Here is an 18,865-nt window from a genome sequence, read left to right as displayed (position 1 = left end):
ACGCAGCAGCAGCTTCCTGGAGAGAGCGGCTTTCTTGGCAAAGTTGGCTGAGCCTCCAGAGAGGAAACCTCTTCACCCCCAGCTCCCTGGCCCATATCCTCTTCCACTTCAGCAGGTAACGCTTGAAGCTGTATCTTCCTGCACCACTAAAATCCTAGAGTGAGGGACTCAAGAAGCTTGGGGCTCAGGGACAGACCCACAAATATATATTTTTTTAAGATTTTATTTATTCATGAGACACATACACACAGGCAGAGGGGGAAGCAGGCTCCATCCCGGGACCCCAGGAGTCAAAGGCAGGCGCTTAACCGCTGAGCCACCCAGGCGTCCCAGGCAGTGGTTTTCAATTATTGTGTTGTGTGGCAACATCGAGGGACAGTTTTCCAAAATGTAGATATTCATGAGAGACACAGAGAAAGAGAGAGGCAGAGACAGGCAGAAGCAGGCTCCCTGCAGGGAGCCTGACGTGGGACTCGATCCGAGGTCTCCAGGATCAGGCCCTGGGCTGAAGGCAGCGCTAAACCGCTAAGCCACCCGGGCTGCCCGACAAATATTTAATAAGTTAAGAAGAGTTGTGGAAATGGTGGCCATGGCCGGAGGCCAGGAATTTGAGGAGCTGCTCTGGGGGAAGGCAAGAAGACCCCTAGGGTGGCCCTAGAGTTGGAGTGGGAGTGAAGGGTCGCCCCTTTGCCCGAGAAGCAGACTGAACCTGTATTTGTCTTCTGCCCCCACCCACACCCTCACCCCCACCATAGCCCTGGAGAGAGCTGTTCTGGTAGCTGGGAGTCCAGTGGACACATGGCATCCTTTTCACTTCCCTTCTCCCCCAGACTCACAGGCTCGGGGCTGAGAAGCCTCCTCCTCAGACCCAGGACTCCTCCTCTGGTGGGAGTTGAGCTTGATCCCACTGCTGGAGACCAGCATTCTCCAAAGGCTGGGGACTGCTCTTCAGTGGGGCAGCCGGTTCTTTCCTCTTCTTTCCTTCCTCCTCTTCCCCTGCTGAGGTTCCAGCCACCGGGGCTGCCTTGCCCAATGCTGCTCTCACCAGCCTGCCACTGGGGGGTGCCCTGGCACCCAGGGGGAAGTAGGCCAGTGGCTTGGGGATGCGTGAAGGCTGTTTCCCAGGCCTGTGGTCTCTCCGGGGCCGGATTCTGGGCCTCAGCTTCAGCTTGTAGATGGATGGAACTCTCTGGGGCTTCCGGAGTGTTCTCTTGCCCTTGCCTGGACATGCCTGGGTTTTGTCAGAATTGGGGTCTGAGGGTGAAGGTGTGGGGGCTTCCAGGCTAGCAGACACAGTAGGGGCTAAGCAGTCCTGTCTTCCTTGACCTGGTACCTTCTTCATCCTGGTCTCCTTGGCACTCAGGTTCACCTTTACCTTTACCCCACTGAGCTCTCTGGCTCCCACTTTCCCTTTTGGGCTTCCTGAGTCTGTTGTGGCAGCTAGTTTAGGGGAGCCCGTAGAGGCTACCTTCCAGGCTCCCACGTCCACTTTAAGGAGGGGCGGGGGTCCCTGAGCCAGTTCTTGGATGACTTTGTCATAAGGACCCCCAGGCTCAGGCCACCGCCCACCTAGGCTGGGGACATAGACTCCACTTCGAGGGATGACTTCTGGAGACTCCACTCCAGACCCTGTGCCCTCGGGGCAGGCACCCGCCACCTCTAGCAGCTTCATGTTGGTCAAAAGCTCCTCCTCGGGACTATGGTAGATAGCTTGATCCTTGGTTCCACCCAGGGGAAGGGGAGGATATCGCCTCTCCCACTCCTGTGGGCCCAGGCCCCCGGGCTCCCCAGCTTTTGCTGTCACCTGGGTGTCCAGCTTCTGGTCCCCTTGTCTTGCATCCACAGAGAAGTCCCCTTGTCTACACCCAGCCAGGTCCCCAGTGACAGCCCTTGGAATGGGGCCACTCCCCAATTCTGTCATAGGACCTCCACTTGCAATACCTGGAAAGCTGCTTCCTGGAGTGGGGGGGCAGGCAGGGGGTGGCCTGACAGGGATCTTGGTGGACCCTTTAACAGGGGACAGAGATCGGACAGCTGCTGGCTTCCTGGGCTGGGAAGAAGCACCCTCAGCCTCACCCCTGGTTGGTGGCCTGAGGCCCATGGTCCTAGCTGGGCTGGAGGAACGAGGCAGTGGAGATAGTCCTCTTGCTGGTGTCCTTTTGGCAGTGGCTTTGGGGGCTTGGAATCTCTGGGGGGTGTAGGCCCTGGTGTAACTTCCCTGGCTGTCTGTTTCCTCGTGAATCCAAGATGTGGGAGTCCTTCCTCTAGGATGTTCAGACGAGTATCTCTCCTCCCTCTTCCCTGAGGAGGTGCACTGTGGGTCTCGGCCCCCACGGGGGGATGAAGATTGGGGGCTGGGTGGGCTGTCCCCAGCTGGAAGCTGCCTCCAAGATGGGGTGGGTGGCTTCTCCTGGCACCTAAAAGAGAGAATCACAAGGCTGGAAGGATCATCTAGTGCAGTCTCCTGGCTCTGGGAAGGGATGACCTCTCCCCAGCCACAACACCAAGAGGGCCAGGCTTCGTGCTGAATGTAACAGATGCTCCCTTGTCCCTCTGTGCGTGCCCGAGTCCTCCTTATGACAGATGCTGTTTACGTTTACTCTCTCTCATTCCCTGTGTAGCAGATAGAAGCCTGGTTTGGACGCTGGGTTACTTCAGGTCCCAGAGCTACGGGTCACCCGTCTGTTCTACTGTGAAATGGCAGAAAGTCCTTGGGAAATCTTTATGGGCCTTTATGGGCCTCAGCTTCTTCAGCTGTGAAATGGGAAGGCATATGAAAAAGCTGGATGATCCCCATACACCTCCCATGCATGCGTGTCGTTTTGGTTCTGAACACCTGGGGCAGGAGCACTGCCAGGACACCTGCTTCTCTTAGGGTGGGGCGGCCTCTGAGAAGGTGGATTCCAAAGAAGAAAGAGACCCTGCTCTGCCCCTCCCCCTTGTACCTCAGGAATGGTGCTGTGTGTCTGGGGACTCCTGCATCTGCTCCTCCCCGTTCACTGTGCGCTCTAGGGGAGGAGGAGGTGGGGGGCCTCAGCTTCCGGCCTGAAGAGGTGTATGTCTTCCAGTCCACAGGGGGCAGCGGGCTCTGGGAACGGCTGATAGTCATCCAAGGTTGGGGCTGCGAGGGCCCATCCTGCACCCTCACTTCGTGCTGCACCAGTGGGGCAGGAGGCTTCTGGAAACTACCCGTCTTGTGTGCTACCAACATAGCCCCCCCAGAGAGAAGCGAGAGGAAAGGGTTAAATTCCTGCCGATGGGGCCCAGTGTTGTCCTCCCCTAGCTGTCTCATGCCCCAAACCCTCATTAGAGATGGTAGGACCTACAGTGGCAGTACCAGAACTTCCTCATAGTGGCTCAGGGGATGAAATCTGATCAGAGGGCCCTGCGTGGGGACTCATTTAAGGCTGCACTTAACTTGCATTGCAAGTTCACATCTTCTACTTAGATTGCATGCTTATTTGGGGTAGCTTGAGATGCTAACAGAGATTATGAGAGGACTAAAGACCCCTCCAAGTCATACTTGGTGGCACTACTATGGACATTAGAGCCGGAACGAAGACCCTGCCCAGAGGCACCCTGACCAAATGCTGATTCTGTGTGTTTGGCGTCATCTTGTGGCTGTAATTGGTATTGCACAATGGCTACATGGCTTCCTTCAGGCTTCTGAGGGCATCATTACCAGTACTTCCTCCTTTTTTTTTTTTCTTTTTTGCACCAGTACCTTCTATAGTATCTTTCTTCCTCCATCCCCACATACTTCTTGCCCCTGGAGATCAGACCTGCCTCCTACCTCTGCTTCTGGCCTCCTGACCCAGAGCCATGGGGAAGGGACTCTCAGGACTCACAGAGGGACGTGCACCGGCAGGGGTCATGTTTGTCCAGATAATGGCTGAGTGTGTCCCAGCCTCCTCCCACACGCACCATCACGTGGGTCCTGAGGATCTGTAGGGGGCAAGGATGAGGTTGAGGGTGGGATGGAGAGTGTCCCTTCTTCCTGGAGCAGCCTGCAGTTTTCCACCAGGCGCTCCCATCCATGCACACGTGAGCACATAGGTAGGTACTCCTTGCACGGGTGTATTGTTGGGGGAGGGGTGTATTTTGCAGCCTGCCTCTCCTCCACAACTAGCATCTGATAGCACATGTTGTCAAAAGTGGCAGCCAGGCTGACAAACAGAGTTGCCTCAAACTAGACAAGTGATCGCACAAGCACTGTGCAGCCTGATGCCAGAGCACTCTCTTCTCTCCCTTCACTGTAAAGGGATTTTCACCTGTACATCCTAGTATCAGAAACGTGGCCCAGGGGCACCTGGGTGGCTCAGTCAGTTGAGCATCTGACTCTTGATTTTGGCTCAAGTCACGATCTCAGGGTTGTAAGACTGAACCTGTGTTGAGTTCAGAGTCTGCTTGGGATTCTCCTCCTGTGCACACTGCCCCCTCCCACACTCCCCCACTCCCCCACTCCCTTTTCTCTCTCCAAAAAAAAAAAAAAGTGGCCCTGGCTTTTCAGGAATCCTGGGAGTGCTGTCACCTCCACTCTGGGATTCTGGAGGCAGGTCACAGTCTCTCCAGGCTTCCATTTCCTCAGTTGAAATTCCTTGTCCCTACCTACTTCACAGAGCTATTGGCTCGGGGTTTGGGTGAGGACCCAGGGAGCTCTGCCCCCAGGTATGGCCTGTGATCAAGGAGAGGGCTTGGCCATGCCCTTGAGCTGCTGGCTAAGCCTCTGGGTACAATCTGGGCCAAGTACGAGGGGGCAGGTAGCGAGAGGCACATCTTAGACCTATAGTGCTGCTCACTGTGCAGGATGTACCAAGCCAGGCATGTGGAAGGTGAACTGTGGGCCCATGTGGCCAGGGCTGAGCACTAAACACAAACCTGGGGTCTCCGGCTCCTTGCTTTGACCAAGCATGTGGGTGGAGTGGAGGCAAAGGAAATTCAGGAGTAGCCTTCACACTCTATTTCTGCCTGGACACCCCTCTGCGCTAGGCTAAGGTAGAGTAGATGGGGGCAGTGTTCTGGCTGCCCTAATGGGAGGAGGGGATGGGACTGCCAACTTTGCCAACGATCTTCTGGGAATTCCTCACGGGAGAGCTAGAAAGCCCCAAGGCCTGATAAGTTGGGGTGAATGGAGACACCTGGGCAAGGTCCCATGAAAGGCAACCCTATTCTGCTGATCCTGGGGACACCCCTACTCCCCACCGCAGACTTACCCGGATGAAGATGAGGGTGTTGGAGTCCCCCACACGGTACTTCCCCTCAGACACTTTGATCATGGAGAACTGAACTGGGCACGTGCAGTGACTCACGAGGCTCTGAACCTGTGGGCAGTGACAAGGGGCTCAGCCCTCTCTCTGTGCAGGTGCCCAAGCTCCCTACCCCCCACCCTGGGTCAAACCCAATGAGGGGGAGCCTGCCTGTCCCTAGAGCCAGCCTCCAGCCTTCTGCTGAGGTCCTGGTGGAGGCTGAGAAGCAAGTGCCGAAGGCTCTTAATGACCCAGTGAGAACAAGACCTTGGGTGGTCACCTAGAGTCCAGGGCCCTTGTTGGGGGGTCAGCTGACGGAGGCAGTGGGGTGTACTGATGAAGAAGGTGGGCCTTGGACTCTGACAGGCTTCGGCTGGAGTCCTGCCTCCGCGGCACCAGAGGCCTTGAGCAAGTTAAGAAACCTCCCTGAGCTCGACTCCTGGGGAGTAGAAACGTGTTCATCCCAGTACGAGCTAGCTCCCATAGCTCCCATGAAGCGCCGCCTCCGTGCCAGACCTGTTCGAGCACCTCCCAGGCGCTGGCCGGGTTAATACTCGGCAGCCACAGAACGTAGGGGCTGCCGCACCTCCACGCTAGGGATAGGGGAACTGAGGCACAGAGAGGTCTGATAAAGTGCCCCAAGTCACAGAGCGGCGGAGTAGTGGAACCAGGATTGAACTAGGATTGAATGTGCCCAAAAGCCCTCCCGCGGGGCCCCCACGAGACAGGCGTAGGGCGCGGGGTTGTAATAGAAACGTAGGGAGCAGCTCCGCTGGGACGGCCTGTGATGAGGATTGAGACTCGCCCTGGAACACGACTCAATCCAAGCCCGAGCCGCACCGAGAAGTCAGGCAGGGTGGGGGCGGGGCTGCAGAAGGGGGTGGCTCCGATCGGCGCGGGGGCTGGAGGGGGCGGGGCCGGGGCGGGGCCGGGGGCGGGGCTGCAGAAGGGGGTGGCTCCGATCGGCGCGGGGGCTGGAGGGGGCGGGGCCGGGGCGGGGCCGGGGGCGGGGCTGCAGAAGGGGGTGGCTCCGATCGGCGCGGGGGCTGGAGGGGGCGGGGCGGGGCCGGGGGCGGGGCTGCAGAAGGGGGTGGCTCCGATCGGCGCGGGGGCTGGAGGGGGCGGGGCCGGAGGCTGGAGGGGGCGGGGCCGGAGGCTGGAGGGGACGGGGGCCGGGGGCGGGGCTGCAGAAGGGGGTGGCTCCGATCGGCGCGGGGGTTGGAGGGGGCGGGGCCGGGGCGGGGCTGCAGAAGGGGGTGGCTCCGATCGGCGCGGGGGCTGGGGGGGCGGGGCCGGGGGCGGGGCCGGGGCGGGGCCGGAGCCCCTCACCCGCCGGGCGTGCGGGGGCTGGGGGCGGGGCCGGGGCGGGGCCGGGGCGGGGCGGGGCCGGAGCCCCTCACCCGCCGGGCGTGCGGGGGCCGGGGGGGCGCGTCCGGAGCCCCTCACCAGCTGGTCCAGGTGGCGGAAGTGACAGGGCCGCCGCGCTGGGGGCTCGGGCGGCGGGGGGTCCGGCGGGGGCAGGGCCAGCTCCTGTCGCAGCTCCTCGTCGATCTCCTCCTCCAGCCGCACCAGGGTGGGCGCCGCCACGCCGAAGCGCCAGGCTCGGCGGCCCAGCTCCAGCAAGCACAGCACCACGTTCTTCACGTTCTTGCGTCGCACCAGGTCCTCGGTCTCGAACATCACCACCTCTGGCAAGCGGAGGCGGGGAAGGGGGGCAGGCATCCTGAGCCCCCCCCTGACCTCCGCCCAACCGAGCAGCTGGGAGAGCCCTGGGGTCATCCCTGGCCCCGGGTGGAGCACTGGTGGGGGTGGAGGGGGGGGGTGGGGAGAGGTGGCTGGGATCGCGGGATCTGGGAGTCAGGCCAGCCCCTAGGAGGGGCCTGAACAGACTGTGCAGACACGGTGCAGACTAGGTGGCCCGTCTAACAAGACAGGTTGGAGTGGGAAGAGGTGACACAGCCAAGCAGAGGAGCCCGCAGCCCCGCTGTGGGTTAGCCTCTCCCTACTCAGTTGGACAATACGGGTCTAGGAGTAAGAAGCAGTTTGTTCCGCTTCCCACCCACACAGTTCACCTCCAGTATCCAGCGGACTTCTGGAACTCCACCCTCAGCCCACAGATACCCAGGCAAGGTTGAGTACAGGCTCTGGAGACTGACTGCCTGATTTAGGGTCCCGATGCTCCCACCCAGCAGCTGTGTGTCCTTGGACTACTCCCTGAGCCTCAGTCTCCTACTCTGTAAAGTGGGGTGTAGACTATTTCATCTGGTTGCTGTGAAGACAGTTAAGTGTCTGCAGACAAGATCTGGCTCCAAGGGGAGTGCTGGGTAAGATGCTAGCTTTTCTCCACCTTCCAAGCCTGCTCTGCACTGCCTTGCCACCAGCCAGCAGCCGGGCCTGACTCTTGCCTCTGCTACGCCCCACACACCCTTTGGTCTGGAGGATGGCACAACACCCAGCTTCATCACATTAAGCCTCAGAGGTGAGGGACCTTGGGGGGGAGGCAGGGCCAGCTCCTGCCACAGCTCCTCCTCCAGCTGCACCAGGGTGGACACCAGGCTCAGTGGCCTAGGAGATGAGGGGCCCTGGCCTACACTCCCCTGTGCCTCACAAGCCTCAGCACAGCTGGCTCCTCCCTAATGTCCACTTGCCTGCCTCCCCATCCTCCCTCCACCCCCTGTAGCCCTGTGTCTTCACCCACTCTGGCTTCTCCTAGTTGTCCAAACACAGTATCTTCTCTGTGCCTTCGCCCCTGCTGTGCCCTGCCTAGAATCCCCTTTCCCCAAATGTCTATTTGTTTCCCAGGACTCAGTTCAAATCTCCCTCCTCTGAGTGGCCTTTCTTCGCCTCCACTTTCCACCTGTTTCCTCCCCTGTCTCCTCAACACATACACTTCTTTTGGGGGGTTTTGAGCACTTTGGGCTGTAATTTGTGTCTCTATTCATCTGTTTCTCTTCCTAGACCATGGACTCTTTGGGCACTGGGTCTCAGTCCTCTGGGTCCTTTGTGCTGGGCTAGGGATAGAGACAGGGACTAAATGTATGTTGGTTGAATGAATGACTTATTCAATCAACACATGTATTTATTGAAGATCTACTGTGTGATGGGGAAACTGAGGCACGAAAAGAGAGGAGCTGGCCAAAAGCCAAAGAGGAAAGAGGATCCTGGCTCCTGACTTCCAATGCAACCTGAGCCTCAGAGAGGAAGTGGATGTCTGGTAAGATAAGGGCCTGGGGAGGGGGTGCAGGGTGGTTACCTTGGATGCCCATCTCCTTTCGACACCACTGGATGAAGTTGGAGACGTTGTCCCGGGCCTGGAAGGTGCCCGGCTGGGCGGCCCCATTGCAGGAAACCCCAGCCCGAGGCAGGGGAATCCTCTGGGCTCGAGCAGGTGCCTCAGTCAGGAAGGCCAGGGCAGCCTCAGTGATGGCATTGGCATGCCGGCACAGCACCAGGCCTGTCTCCAGGACCTGCAGGAAGTTGGCCGCGTCGATGTCCAGCCCGTAGAGATCCCGAAGCCACTCAGCCAGGTCCTCCTTCATGGCTTCCAGGTACTGCTCGCTGGACTTAAAGGGCCGGATGCTGCGCACCGGTGGCCCCAGGGTCCCAGGCCTCCTCCTACATCCCCCAGGCTGGGGCATGGTTGGATCCTCAGCGGGGAGGGGGTGGGTGCCTCCTGTCCCCTGGTGCTGCATCTTCACTCTGGCTACCTGCTGGGCCTCGGCTGGTTCTCCCTGACTCAGAGGTTCCCCTTCCCCTCTCCCAGCACCCAGGACTTCCGGCTCTGCTACTTGCAGCTGGCTTCAGCCTGGCCCCGCCACCCCCACATTCCTCAGTGCCTGCCAGAACTTTCCCTACTTGGTGGCCCTGCAGTGACCTCACTCTCGGGCTGCCCAGTTTGCCCAGAGTTCTCCACCTCCCAGGACAGATGGACAGTGAGGACACTGCTCTCTCTCCCCTAGTTCTAGACTGGTCCAGCTGGCTGCCCCCCACCCCCCGGCGGCCAGCAGTTAGCCCTGCTGTCAGCCTCTCCACTCTGCTTTCCCCTCCTCTCCTAGGAGACGGGGCTGCTACAAACACTCCCCTTTAGCCCTTGGAGGCAGCCAGCCAAGGACTGCCCCACAGAGTCTGCCCTGGGACCTCATGGAGCTGGAGGACAGACCCGGGCTGGCTTCTCTCCCCGGCTTGTAGGGCGTGGCTTCCAGGGAGAGGGGGAGAAAAGCAGGGCCAAAGGTTGCCGAGCCCCTTGGTATTTAGTGAGCACTGTAAGGGGATGATAGAGACACAGCGGTAGAGCTGAACAGCTGACTTCAGCCCTGGACCCTTCTCTGTATCCTTCTTTTACTTGCATATGCTACCTTGCCTCTCTGTGCCTTATTTTCCTCAACTGTAAAATGGGAATGATGTCTACCTATGGGGTGCTGTGGAGAGTAAAGGAATGATGTAGGTGGAAAGTCTCGGGCACACTCACACTCGGGACTGGGTGGGTCCCAGCTCTCGCTGATTCTCCCACAGCCCTGTTTAGGCCCCATAATCCTCATTTCCTGTGAGAAGCTGCTCCGTCCCCCACTCGAACCACGAACCACAGGATTCCTCTAGAGTTGGCTGTCAACTGCAGTACCTCACCCTGGCCGCCACAATGCATTCCTTTATTAAATATCTGTAAGGATCTCCTATGTGCCAGGCACTGTTATAGGCCCAAAGATCAGAGATCGAGCAATAGGTGAGGCGCCTGACCTCATGGAGGCTGCAAACATGTTAGTGGGGATTGGGTGACGGGTGACAACACATACATCTCCAGTAAGTCAGATGGTGATAGCACTAAGGGAGATGGGACAGTGTGTAGAATTTTATGTGAGGTGGTCAAGGGAAGGCCTCACTGATGTGGTGATATTTGAACGGAGGCCTGAGAGAAATGCGGAAGCAAGCCAAGCTGGTATCCGGGGGAAGGTACTCGGGTAGAGGGAGCAGTCAGTGCCAAACCTCCAAGCAGGGACGTGCTTGGCATCATCCAGGGAATGGCAGGAAGAGCTAGGGTATGAGGCAGAGAGGAAATGGACACCCAGATCATGCTGTACTTTTCTTTACCTTTGAGAAGGTAATTTTCTTTCAATTATTTTTGAAAGGCATCAAGACCGTGATTCTTATGTCCATTTCATGGATGAGGGAACAAGAAAATTGAAGAGGGCAGAAGGCCTTGCTTCCTTCCGATGCAGACCTCTCCATAGGGTTCTTGGGTGTCCTGGCCAAGTGGCATCCAGTCTTCCCCAGGGTGAGAGAGCAAGACAGAAGCCACGCTGTCATCATTACCCAGCCTGGTAAGTCACACTGTCATATCCACAATATCCTATTGTCACCAAGGTCGGCCTCACTTCACGAGGGAGGGCAGTACAAACACGAATACTGGGAGCCAGGGATCACTGGGAGCTTTCCTATCCCAGTACAGAAGAGCTAGTTCTTTTTTCTTGCAAGCTAATAAAATCCTATTACGTTCAGGTAGTAGGATGAGCTTCCCTGAAACTGGGGAAGATGGGCCCAGCCCCAGAAGAGGAACTGCGATAGGTTCATGTCAATCACAGCAGAGCTAAGGTTGAGGTTTCTGTTGAGCCTCCAAGATGCTGTGGAAGCAGCAAACCAAAAAAGGAACAAGACTATGCAGACTTTATGGAAGCAGTATCCAAAAGCCGTCACTTGACGCTCAGGTCTCTCTCCCACTGGAGTACGTCAAGAGTTAGGTTGTTGCAGGGCAGGAGAGGACTTAGAATTGTAGCTGTGCTGTGCCTCTCATGACAGGCCAAATGATGGCCCCAGAGACAGCTGCGTCCTAATGCCCAGAACCCATGAATGGCACCTTATGTGGCAAAAGGGACTTTGCAGATGTGGTTAAGGATCTCAAGATGGGGAGATACTCCAGATTGTCCAGGTGGACCTTAAATGTAATCACAGGTGTGGGGCAGAGGGTGGTCTGACCACGGATTAGGAGATGTGACAGCTGAAGCAGACTGAGTGCGCCACGAGCCAGGCACCCTGCAGCCTCTAGAAGTTGGAAGAAACAAGGAGCAGATTCTCCCGTGGAGTCTCCAGAAAGAGCCAGCCCTGCCAATACCTCGATTTTATTCCTGTGAGGTTCATTTCAGACTTCTGACCTTTAGAACTGCAAAAGAAAAACTGTTGTTTTAAGCCGCTGCATTTGGTGGTAATTTGTTACAGCACCAATAGGAAACTAATGCCTGTCACCATCTCTCTCCTCTCCCACCAAACAAGGGGAGAAGCGGGGAGAGGCGCTTCAACGGGACCTATCATAGAACTAGACGTTTATCCCCAATCACTAGGGAGACTCAGTGACCTGAAGTCTGACTCCTGTGTGGGACATCGAAAATGCAGACTGTAGGCTGGCTAGCTGCTCCATAGTGGGGACTAAAGAGAGGGCTGCCCTGGAATCAGGAAGCAGTCTTCTCATAGGGGGAACAGAGGATGGGTGAGTGCTCCTGTGTGCCACTCGGCCAGGGACAGGGTCAGTAGAGGGGAAGACCTCAGTAGAGGGGGAGCTGGCAGTGGACCAGTAAATTCCTAGGTGTGCAGGGTGGGGGGGATGAGTGACCCCTAGAATCTAGTTTATCCTCCTAGATCCAAGGGCTGCCTGGATTGGGGCAGGAAAAGCAAACACCAGTGGTTGGTCAGTGGGGAAGGAAGGAGAGGCAGAGCAAGAGGGAGGAAGGACCCGACGGTGTCTTCCACCTGTCATCCCATCACATTGTTGCTACCAGTCATGGAAGGCCCCAACCTTCCATGGAGATGTAACATTGTATCAACTTTCAGTGACTACAGTGACTGCTTTTCCATGGCCTGAGAGTTCTCTGAACAAGTCATAAGACCTGTCTGAACTGTCCTTAAGGGACAAGGGAAAGAAGCTTTCTTCCCCTTGAGCAGGTTTAAGGGGACCATTGGAGGCAAAAAAAAAAAAAAAAAAGAGGTTGTTTTATAGCTATACTCCAAGAGTCCTACAGGTACCAATTACAGCCAAGCTAGGTCAATCTTGGCCATCCTATTTCTTTTCTCAGAGGGTTGGTTTAGGATGGGTGTGTATCTCGTGTCTATCCAGTGAGTCTCAAAGAGAAGTCTGCTGGAGGGCTTCTAAGAAGTCCCTGGACTGCAGAGACTTTCTGCTTTGGTCATGGTTGCACCAGGACATGATGCTTGGAGCTGCAGCAGCTATTTTGCAACCAAGAAGAAAGACAAAGAAGGCAGAAGGGAAATATGAAGAGATGCCTGGGTCCCTAACAACCTCTTCAATCTGAACCAATCCTGGAGCCTCCAACCTCAGACTTCTTAAGTGAACTAATACATTTTATAAGGTTTCAGCCATTATTATTGGGCCACTCTCATATTCCAGCAACTAAATATATCCTAACTGACATGATGTTTAAAGAGTAAGAGGCCCCATTCTTTTTTTTTTTTTTTTTTTTTTTTTTTTTTTTTTTTTTTTTTTTTTTTTTTTTTTTTTTTTTACGATAGTCATACAGAGAGAGAGAGAGGCAGAGACACAGGCAGAAGGAGAAGCAGGCTCCATGCACCGGGAGCCCGATGTGGGATTCGATGCCGGGTCTCCAGGATCGCGCCCTGGGCCAAAGGCAGGCGCCAAACCGCTGCGCCACCCAGGGATCCCGAGGCCCCATTCATTTTATATGAAGTCTTGTTATATATACTCCCACTTGGGTAGCCCTTATATACCATGATATTAGGTATTTCTTCTTGTAACTTAACTATTGCTCAATTAAAATGAATACAGCATCTCTGTATTATACCTGGTTATTACAAGTTAATGAGCTATATGCACTATTAATTTACAAATTAAAATCTAAAAAAGTACAAAAATTATAGCTTTAGGGGCACCCGGGTGGCTCAGTCAGTTAAGCATCTGACTCTTGATCTCAGATCAAGTCTTGATCTCAGGGTTGTGAGTTCAAGCCCCATGTTGGGTTCCAGGCTCAGAATGGAGGCTACTTAAAAAAAAAAAAAAAAAAAAAAAAAAAAAAAAAGATAACTTTTGACACTTGATCTCATTTTGTTCTCTAGATTTCTGTGAATGGTAGAAAATAATGCTTGTATAGCCAATAAAATGTAACTCATTCTCTTCTGGTTTTAAGCAGTTTCTTTTGAATACAAATCCAATCATGAATTCATGCTCATTATCAGTTAAATTTCTCTCCTTTCAAGGAGTCTTCCAAAGTGGCATCTGAGAGCAGGAGGCATGTTCCTGGTGTGGTAGGATTACCTGTTCTTGTGTTTTCACTGCAGACAGTGTTTACTACTTTGTGATCAATTTCCAATGTGGTTTCATGCTGGTATTGTTTGTTAAGACAACCCAACTTTTTTTTTTTTTAAGATTCTATTTATTTATTCATGAGAAACACAGAGAGGGAGAGAGAGAGGCAGAGACACAGGCAGAGGGAGAAGCAGGCTCCATGCAGGGAGCCCGATGTGGGACTCGATCCCAGGACTCCAGGATCATGCCCTGGGCCGAAGGCAGGCGCTAAACTGCTGAGCCACCCAGGGATCCCCAACAACCCAACTTTTAATGAAGGTCCCACAAAACCCAAAATATCCCTGAAAAGAGTGAATGGAAAAAAAAAAAAGAACAAATAAACACCCTAAGGATGACAAAGGGCTTTTGGGCAGATCAAAGTGGGAGAGGCAGGGTGAGATGAATGACCAGACCAGAGGAATACCCTTTTGTGTTTCTTGGTGGGATCCTTCCTAAAAGCCACAACCCAGGCTCAGTGGTTTGGATGGGACATTAAATTCTAGGTAGTGACTCAAGAGGGTTGTTCACAGTGCCAGTGACCAGGGGTGGCCCCCTGCAGTGGTTTCTTAACTGGATGGTTCTTGTGGTGGACCTTGGCTGTGTCTACAATCACCAGCCTTCTATCATTCCTGTCCACTTGCCAAGTCTTCTGGCCATTCGGTTGGCTCCCACCATCCTTTCTCTTTAAATTAGCCAGAGTGAACTTTAGAATTGCCATCCAGAGCCATAGTGGCTCCAAGCTCTTTGAGTAGATGTAAGGAGAATGGGTTTGTTTGCAGACAGATAATTCTCCATGAGTCTTTTGCATTTCTGCTTGTCAAGTAAATAGAGGCACTGACTTTTCCAGGGTGTTTATATAGGGAAGAACATCCTTGGAGGAAAGTGATTGCGGCTCCTTCTGGAGCAAAGAGCAGGTTTGTTTACTGCCCATTATAAAAGTTGTGTGTTCCTAAACTGAGAGCGTCTCCTATAATGCAAACCGCCCCGCCTCCCACCCCACTACACGCAGGCAGGCATTCACAGGCCATCTCCCATCCTGATGGCAGCCAGGGGCCAATGGGCAGGCGGTGCTGATGTGGATTTGCTGCTGCTGCTGCTGCTGTGCCATGAAGAATCAAGTCCTTTGTTTCTGATCCAGAAGTCTCCTATTCTTTGGCACACCCATGACACCCCGGCAAGCTAATAAGCTAGCACGCAAGAAGAGTAAAATTTCGGACATGTTACAGTTCTTGACAGGGTGGCTCCCATGTGACCTGGAGATTCCCTGAGAGCTGTTCTGTGCTCCTTGTTCTACACGCACCACCACCCTGGCCTCCACCAACTGGGGGACACCTAAGGAAGAGACCCCACTTCCCTCTACCCTCAGACTTGGATAGCAACTGAGTCATTTTTCCCCATCAGATGGAGGCTCTGCGGAGCTGGCTTTGCATCTTCAGAGCCCTGTCTCTGGCAACACACGCCACTGTTATAGCTGGGGAAATAAGGGATTTTGCTGGGGCTCCATGATTTTATCCTCTCCCCCAGCCCCAGTTCTCTCACACACATCCATGACTTCTGGGAGCGACACCGGCTCTTGCCTGGGCCCTGCTTCCTACTGGACTTAGAGGCATTTCCTTGGTGTCTTGGAGCTAAGGCAGTGAGCTGGAAGAGGAATGGAGAGCCCGGGTGAGGAAGGATTGAGAGAAGACAGAAAGGGGGGAGGGGAACATAATGATGCAAGTAAACATCATGCTGGGAAAGCTTTCTGTAGGCTGGATGAAGTCTCGGACTGTGTGACTAGCTCTACTTTACAGATGAAGAGCATGGTCAACACAGCTTGCTGAAGGTCTCATAGTTCTTACATTTCTGCGGTAAAGCTGAGAATTGAACCCAGTCTACTGGCAACCAAAGCCACCCCCTCTCTCCCCTTTAATGCCTAGCCAAGAGGGAAGGTAGGGAGACATCCGGTTTTTAGATGGTCTTGGTGGCTATAGAAAAGGCAGCTATTCCTGGGTGGAGCCCTAAGGGCAGGTAAAGTTCTAGCCCCACCCCCTGTGATCCAACAGAGGCCTGAGAGATCAAAGTTCTCTGCATTGTGGGAACTGGCTCATTCCAGTCCCTGGTCAGGGGAAAGAGGGCAGCACAGCCTTGAAAGGAATGGATAAGCATGGTGAGTGGGGCTGGAGGAAGGGTGGGGACTGAGGACAGGACCATTGACTCGTGTCAGATGTGGATGCAAACCCAGTGTGGACCAGCTCACCCATCACCATGGCAGCCCGAGAGCAGAAGTCGGGCCTCTCCTCAGTTACTTGTACAAGCCCTCTCCTCTCTTTCCTGAATATTCTGGACATCTGCTCATCTTCACCTGCAGCTGTTTGGACCTTTGTCTTCTCCGGCCAGGACCACAGTGGGTCTCCCTCTGTCCTGCGACAGAGCATCCTGAGACACAACTCTGAGCACGTCCCTCCATCAGAATGTTCAGTGGCTCCCCACTCCTGAAAGACAAAATCCTAACTCCGTAGCCTGGCACCGAAAGTCCCAACCTTCCCTTCTAACTTTGTTTCCTAGTCCCATTTCTCCCGAAAAGTTGCGGCATCCCTTTTCTGGCTGGGCGCTAAGTCTGGCCTTTCACCACCAAGACGCTCCTTCGTGTGTTTTCCCAATGAAGGGTGCAGTGGACCCTGGATTTTCAGCATCAGCAACATCTTTGAAACAACCTTTTTGGAAAGGTTTCATAAATCTTGGATGAAATTCAGAGGCCCCTTGGTTACCTCCCTCGCCCCTACCTGAGGTGCTTGTGAAGATGAAGCGGCACAATGTATGAAGAGTTTAGCACAGTGACTGCATACCGTTGGTGCCCAGTACAAGTGAGCTGGAACACTAATTTCACCATTCTTTGTCCCCATCCTCTTTAAACGGGATGGGCAGGAAATGATAGGAATTCTCTTGACCTTTCCAGGGCAAACCACATTTGTGTCTTTGCTGCCCTCATCCCTCCTGCTTTTCCTTGGGGGTCTAGCTCTCCAGATGCAGCAGAGAGCAGGACAGACACAAGGTGGTGCCAGGCGGGAGGTGGCCTAGGCGAGGCCAGGTTACTTTGCATGGCAGCCCAGGAACGTCCTGCCTGCCAGAACTCAAGTTTTGAGTTATGGAGTTTGTGCCATCCATGGAAGGCTCCAGCCGGAGGGACATTGGTGACTGAAATGCAGCCGGCCATTGAGGTCAAGCCTGGAAGGAAGAAGAGACATCTTTTCCTAATTGGCTCACTCCTAGGGCAGCCTTTTCCTAACCGGTCTGCCCATGGTGGTGGTGGTGGTGGTTGGTGTGTGTGTATGTGAGCGAGAGGTGGGTTTGCTCATCCGAGGTGCCTGCCACACAGCTGGGCTTCCTTCAGGCAAGGCCCACGTGGCAGAAAACAAAATGCAAACATCTCCCTACAAACTGCGCTTACTGTTTATTGGCAGTCTACACAGAGCTCGGTCCCCACCCTCGAGCCAGTTAGAAGGAAGGTGGTGATGAGCCAGCCTAGGGGCTCCAGCACCTTTTGCTCCATCTGGTTGGTTGCCCCCTGGAAGCCCCGGGCTGGGCGCTTGACGTCGCGGCGACCTGCTACCTGCCTCGCAGTCACCCTTGAGGTGGCCACTACTTTTTACAGATGGGGACACGGAGCTTGACAGAAGCGACGTGACTTGCCCCGAATCCTCCTGGAGGAAGAGTAGGAACCTGGGGGAGCGGGGCCCAGCCCCGCAGGCCCTGTCTCACCCCCGGGGAAATCCTGCACACCCTGTAACCCTCGCTTTGGAATCCTGCTAGTCTGGTGCATCCCGCGCACACTGTCCTTCGGGATGATTTTGGGGGGGGTGTGGTCGGGTTGTGGACAGCAGTCGGGGTACCCGGCTTTTCCCCGGGGCGACGGGCCTGCGCTGACCTCCTGCCCCCACCTCCCGTCCGCCCCGCAGGAGTGAAGACCCCCTTGTGGAAGAAGGAGCCGGCGGAGCCCGCGGCCACCGAAGCGGCGGCGGCCGCAGACGAAGGCTCGGAGGAAGAGGAGGAGGAGGAGGAGGAGGAGGAGGAGGAGGAAGAGCAGACGGCGGCGCCGGGGCGGCGGGAGCAGAGCGCGGCGGAGGGCGAGGCGGAGGGCGGCGAGGGCCGCGAGCGGGGCTCAGTGTCCTACTGCCCGCTGCGCCAGGAATCCAGCAGCCAGCAGGTGGCGCTGCTGCGGCGCGCGGACAGCGGCTTCTGGGGCTGGCTCGGCCCGTTAGCGCTGCTCGGCGGACTGGGGGCCCCCGCGGACAGGTGAGGGCGCGCCCCGGGGCCGGGCGGGGCGGCGGGGAGGGCGGCCGCGCGGGGCCCTGAGCGTCCCCCGCCCCGCGCAGGAAGCGGAGCCTCCCGGAGCCGCCGTGCGTGCTGGAGACTCGGCGCCGGCGTCCGCGCGCCGGGGGCTGTGCGCGCTGCGAGATCCTTTTCTGCAAGAAGTGCAGGAACCTGCACAGCCACCCGGCCTACGTGGCGCACTGCATCCTGGAGCACCGCGATCTGCGTGAGGCGCGGGCTGCGGGGGGCGCGGGGGGCGCGGGGGCCGGCGGGGGCCCCTGAGCGCCCCGCCCCGCTGCGAGCCTCTGTGCCCTCCGTCCTCGCCTGCCCGGCCTCCCCGCCACCTTCTCCTCTCCCCGGACGCGGCGCGCTCCCCTGCACCTTCCACAGAACTGCCCCTTCCCAGACCGCCCTCCCTGCAGCGCCTCCGCCCAGCCCGCGAGCCGGCCGCGGTCGCCGTGGGTGTCGCCGCCTGTCGCCGAGCGCCCACCCCAGGCTGGGCCCAACATCACCTGGAGCTGGGTGCTGCCGTTAGCGCTTCCAGAGGGCTCCCGTCCCCGCGGCACCCAGTGCCTACCGCCCACCTGGCTCGAGTCGCCTGGCACAGCCTCATAGTCCTCTCTCGGGTAGTTCAGGTCCTCTGGCCCGGTGGCAGAGGCATCGCCTAGATGGGTTCGATCACCGCCGGGAAACCTACCCCTGCCTCTCCAATCATTCAATAAACCTTGAATTTAAAATGTCAGTGTCTCCAGGTGGAAGCCAGGTGGCTCCCAGGTGACCCCTTGAGGGTCCCAGATAAGGACCCTCCTTGCCCATCCCAGGGTTCAGGCCAGAGGGAAAAGGGATGGCAGAGAGCCTCCTCCCTCCAGCTCCCCAGGCCAGGGTGGAACAAAGCACTTGCATCAAGGGCAGTCAACGGCCATCCCCGTCCGCCCCCCCCACCCCCCGCCCTGCACAGAGAAGAAAGTGTAGGGGAGCGCCAGCAATGTCCGTGGGGAGCTGAGGGCTGAGTCTTGCCAGATCC

General features: G+C 56.3%; 2 protein-coding genes and 1 long non-coding RNA gene across 4 annotated transcripts; 2 read left to right on the top strand and 1 right to left on the bottom strand.

The window, feature by feature from the left end:
- Positions 1 to 263: 263 nt before the first annotated feature.
- On the bottom strand, positions 264 to 9,178 carry GAS2L2 (growth arrest specific 2 like 2). The gene is made up of 6 exons (XM_055315771.1): positions 8,500 to 9,178; positions 6,693 to 6,934; positions 5,214 to 5,321; positions 3,849 to 3,945; positions 2,946 to 3,201; positions 264 to 2,417 (listed from the first exon to the last, which is right to left on the bottom strand). The coding sequence occupies exons 1-6, from the start codon at positions 8,936 to 8,938 to the stop codon at positions 863 to 865; spliced, it is 2,697 nt and encodes an 898-aa protein (XP_055171746.1). The 5' UTR covers positions 8,939 to 9,178; the 3' UTR covers positions 264 to 862.
- LOC129503600 (uncharacterized) lies at positions 7,137 to 12,648 on the top strand. 2 transcript variants are annotated; one of them, XR_008663214.1, is made up of 4 exons: positions 7,137 to 7,570; positions 8,335 to 8,460; positions 8,693 to 8,794; positions 10,370 to 12,648. It is a non-coding gene; the product is annotated as an uncharacterized LOC129503600 (long non-coding RNA). The 2 variants fall into 2 exon arrangements; XR_008663212.1 differs by having other exon boundaries at positions 7,137 to 7,725.
- A 3,695-nt stretch (positions 12,649 to 16,343) lies between these two features.
- Positions 16,344 to 18,783, top strand: CUNH17orf50 (chromosome unknown C17orf50 homolog). The gene is made up of 4 exons (XM_055333763.1): positions 16,344 to 16,394; positions 16,801 to 17,036; positions 17,320 to 17,823; positions 17,904 to 18,783. The coding sequence occupies exons 1-4, from the start codon at positions 16,344 to 16,346 to the stop codon at positions 18,121 to 18,123; spliced, it is 1,011 nt and encodes a 336-aa protein (XP_055189738.1). The 3' UTR covers positions 18,124 to 18,783.
- Positions 18,784 to 18,865: the final 82 nt, after the last annotated feature.

The sequence above is a fragment of the Nyctereutes procyonoides genome, unplaced genomic scaffold, assembly GCF_905146905.1.
Source record: "Nyctereutes procyonoides isolate TBG_1078 unplaced genomic scaffold, NYPRO_anot_genome, whole genome shotgun sequence".
In the NCBI taxonomy this organism is placed as follows: Eukaryota; Metazoa; Chordata; class Mammalia; order Carnivora; family Canidae; genus Nyctereutes; species Nyctereutes procyonoides.
Note: the sequence above shows the minus strand (reverse complement) of the source record. Positions and strands in the feature narration are given on the sequence as shown.

Coding starts and splice junctions, on each gene's coding strand:
- CUNH17orf50 (XM_055333763.1), top strand. CDS start 16,344: ATGTATGAAGAGTTTAGCACAGTGACTGCATACCGTTGGTGCCCAGTA. Junction 16,395..16,800: donor ACCGTTGGTGCCCAGTACAA/GTGAGCTGGAAC, acceptor GCTCACTCCTAG/GGCAGCCTTTTCCTAACCGG. Junction 17,037..17,319: donor TCGAGCCAGTTAGAAGGAAG/GTGGTGATGAGC, acceptor CACCCTGTAACC/CTCGCTTTGGAATCCTGCTA.
- GAS2L2 (XM_055315771.1), bottom strand. CDS start 8,938: ATGCAGCACCAGGGGACAGGAGGCACCCACCCCCTCCCCGCTGAGGAT. Junction 6,935..8,499: donor AAAGGAGATGGGCATCCAAG/GTAACCACCCTG, acceptor TCCGCTTGCCAG/AGGTGGTGATGTTCGAGACC. Junction 3,946..5,213: donor ACACCCTCATCTTCATCCGG/GTAAGTCTGCGG, acceptor TGCCCCCTACAG/ATCCTCAGGACCCACGTGAT.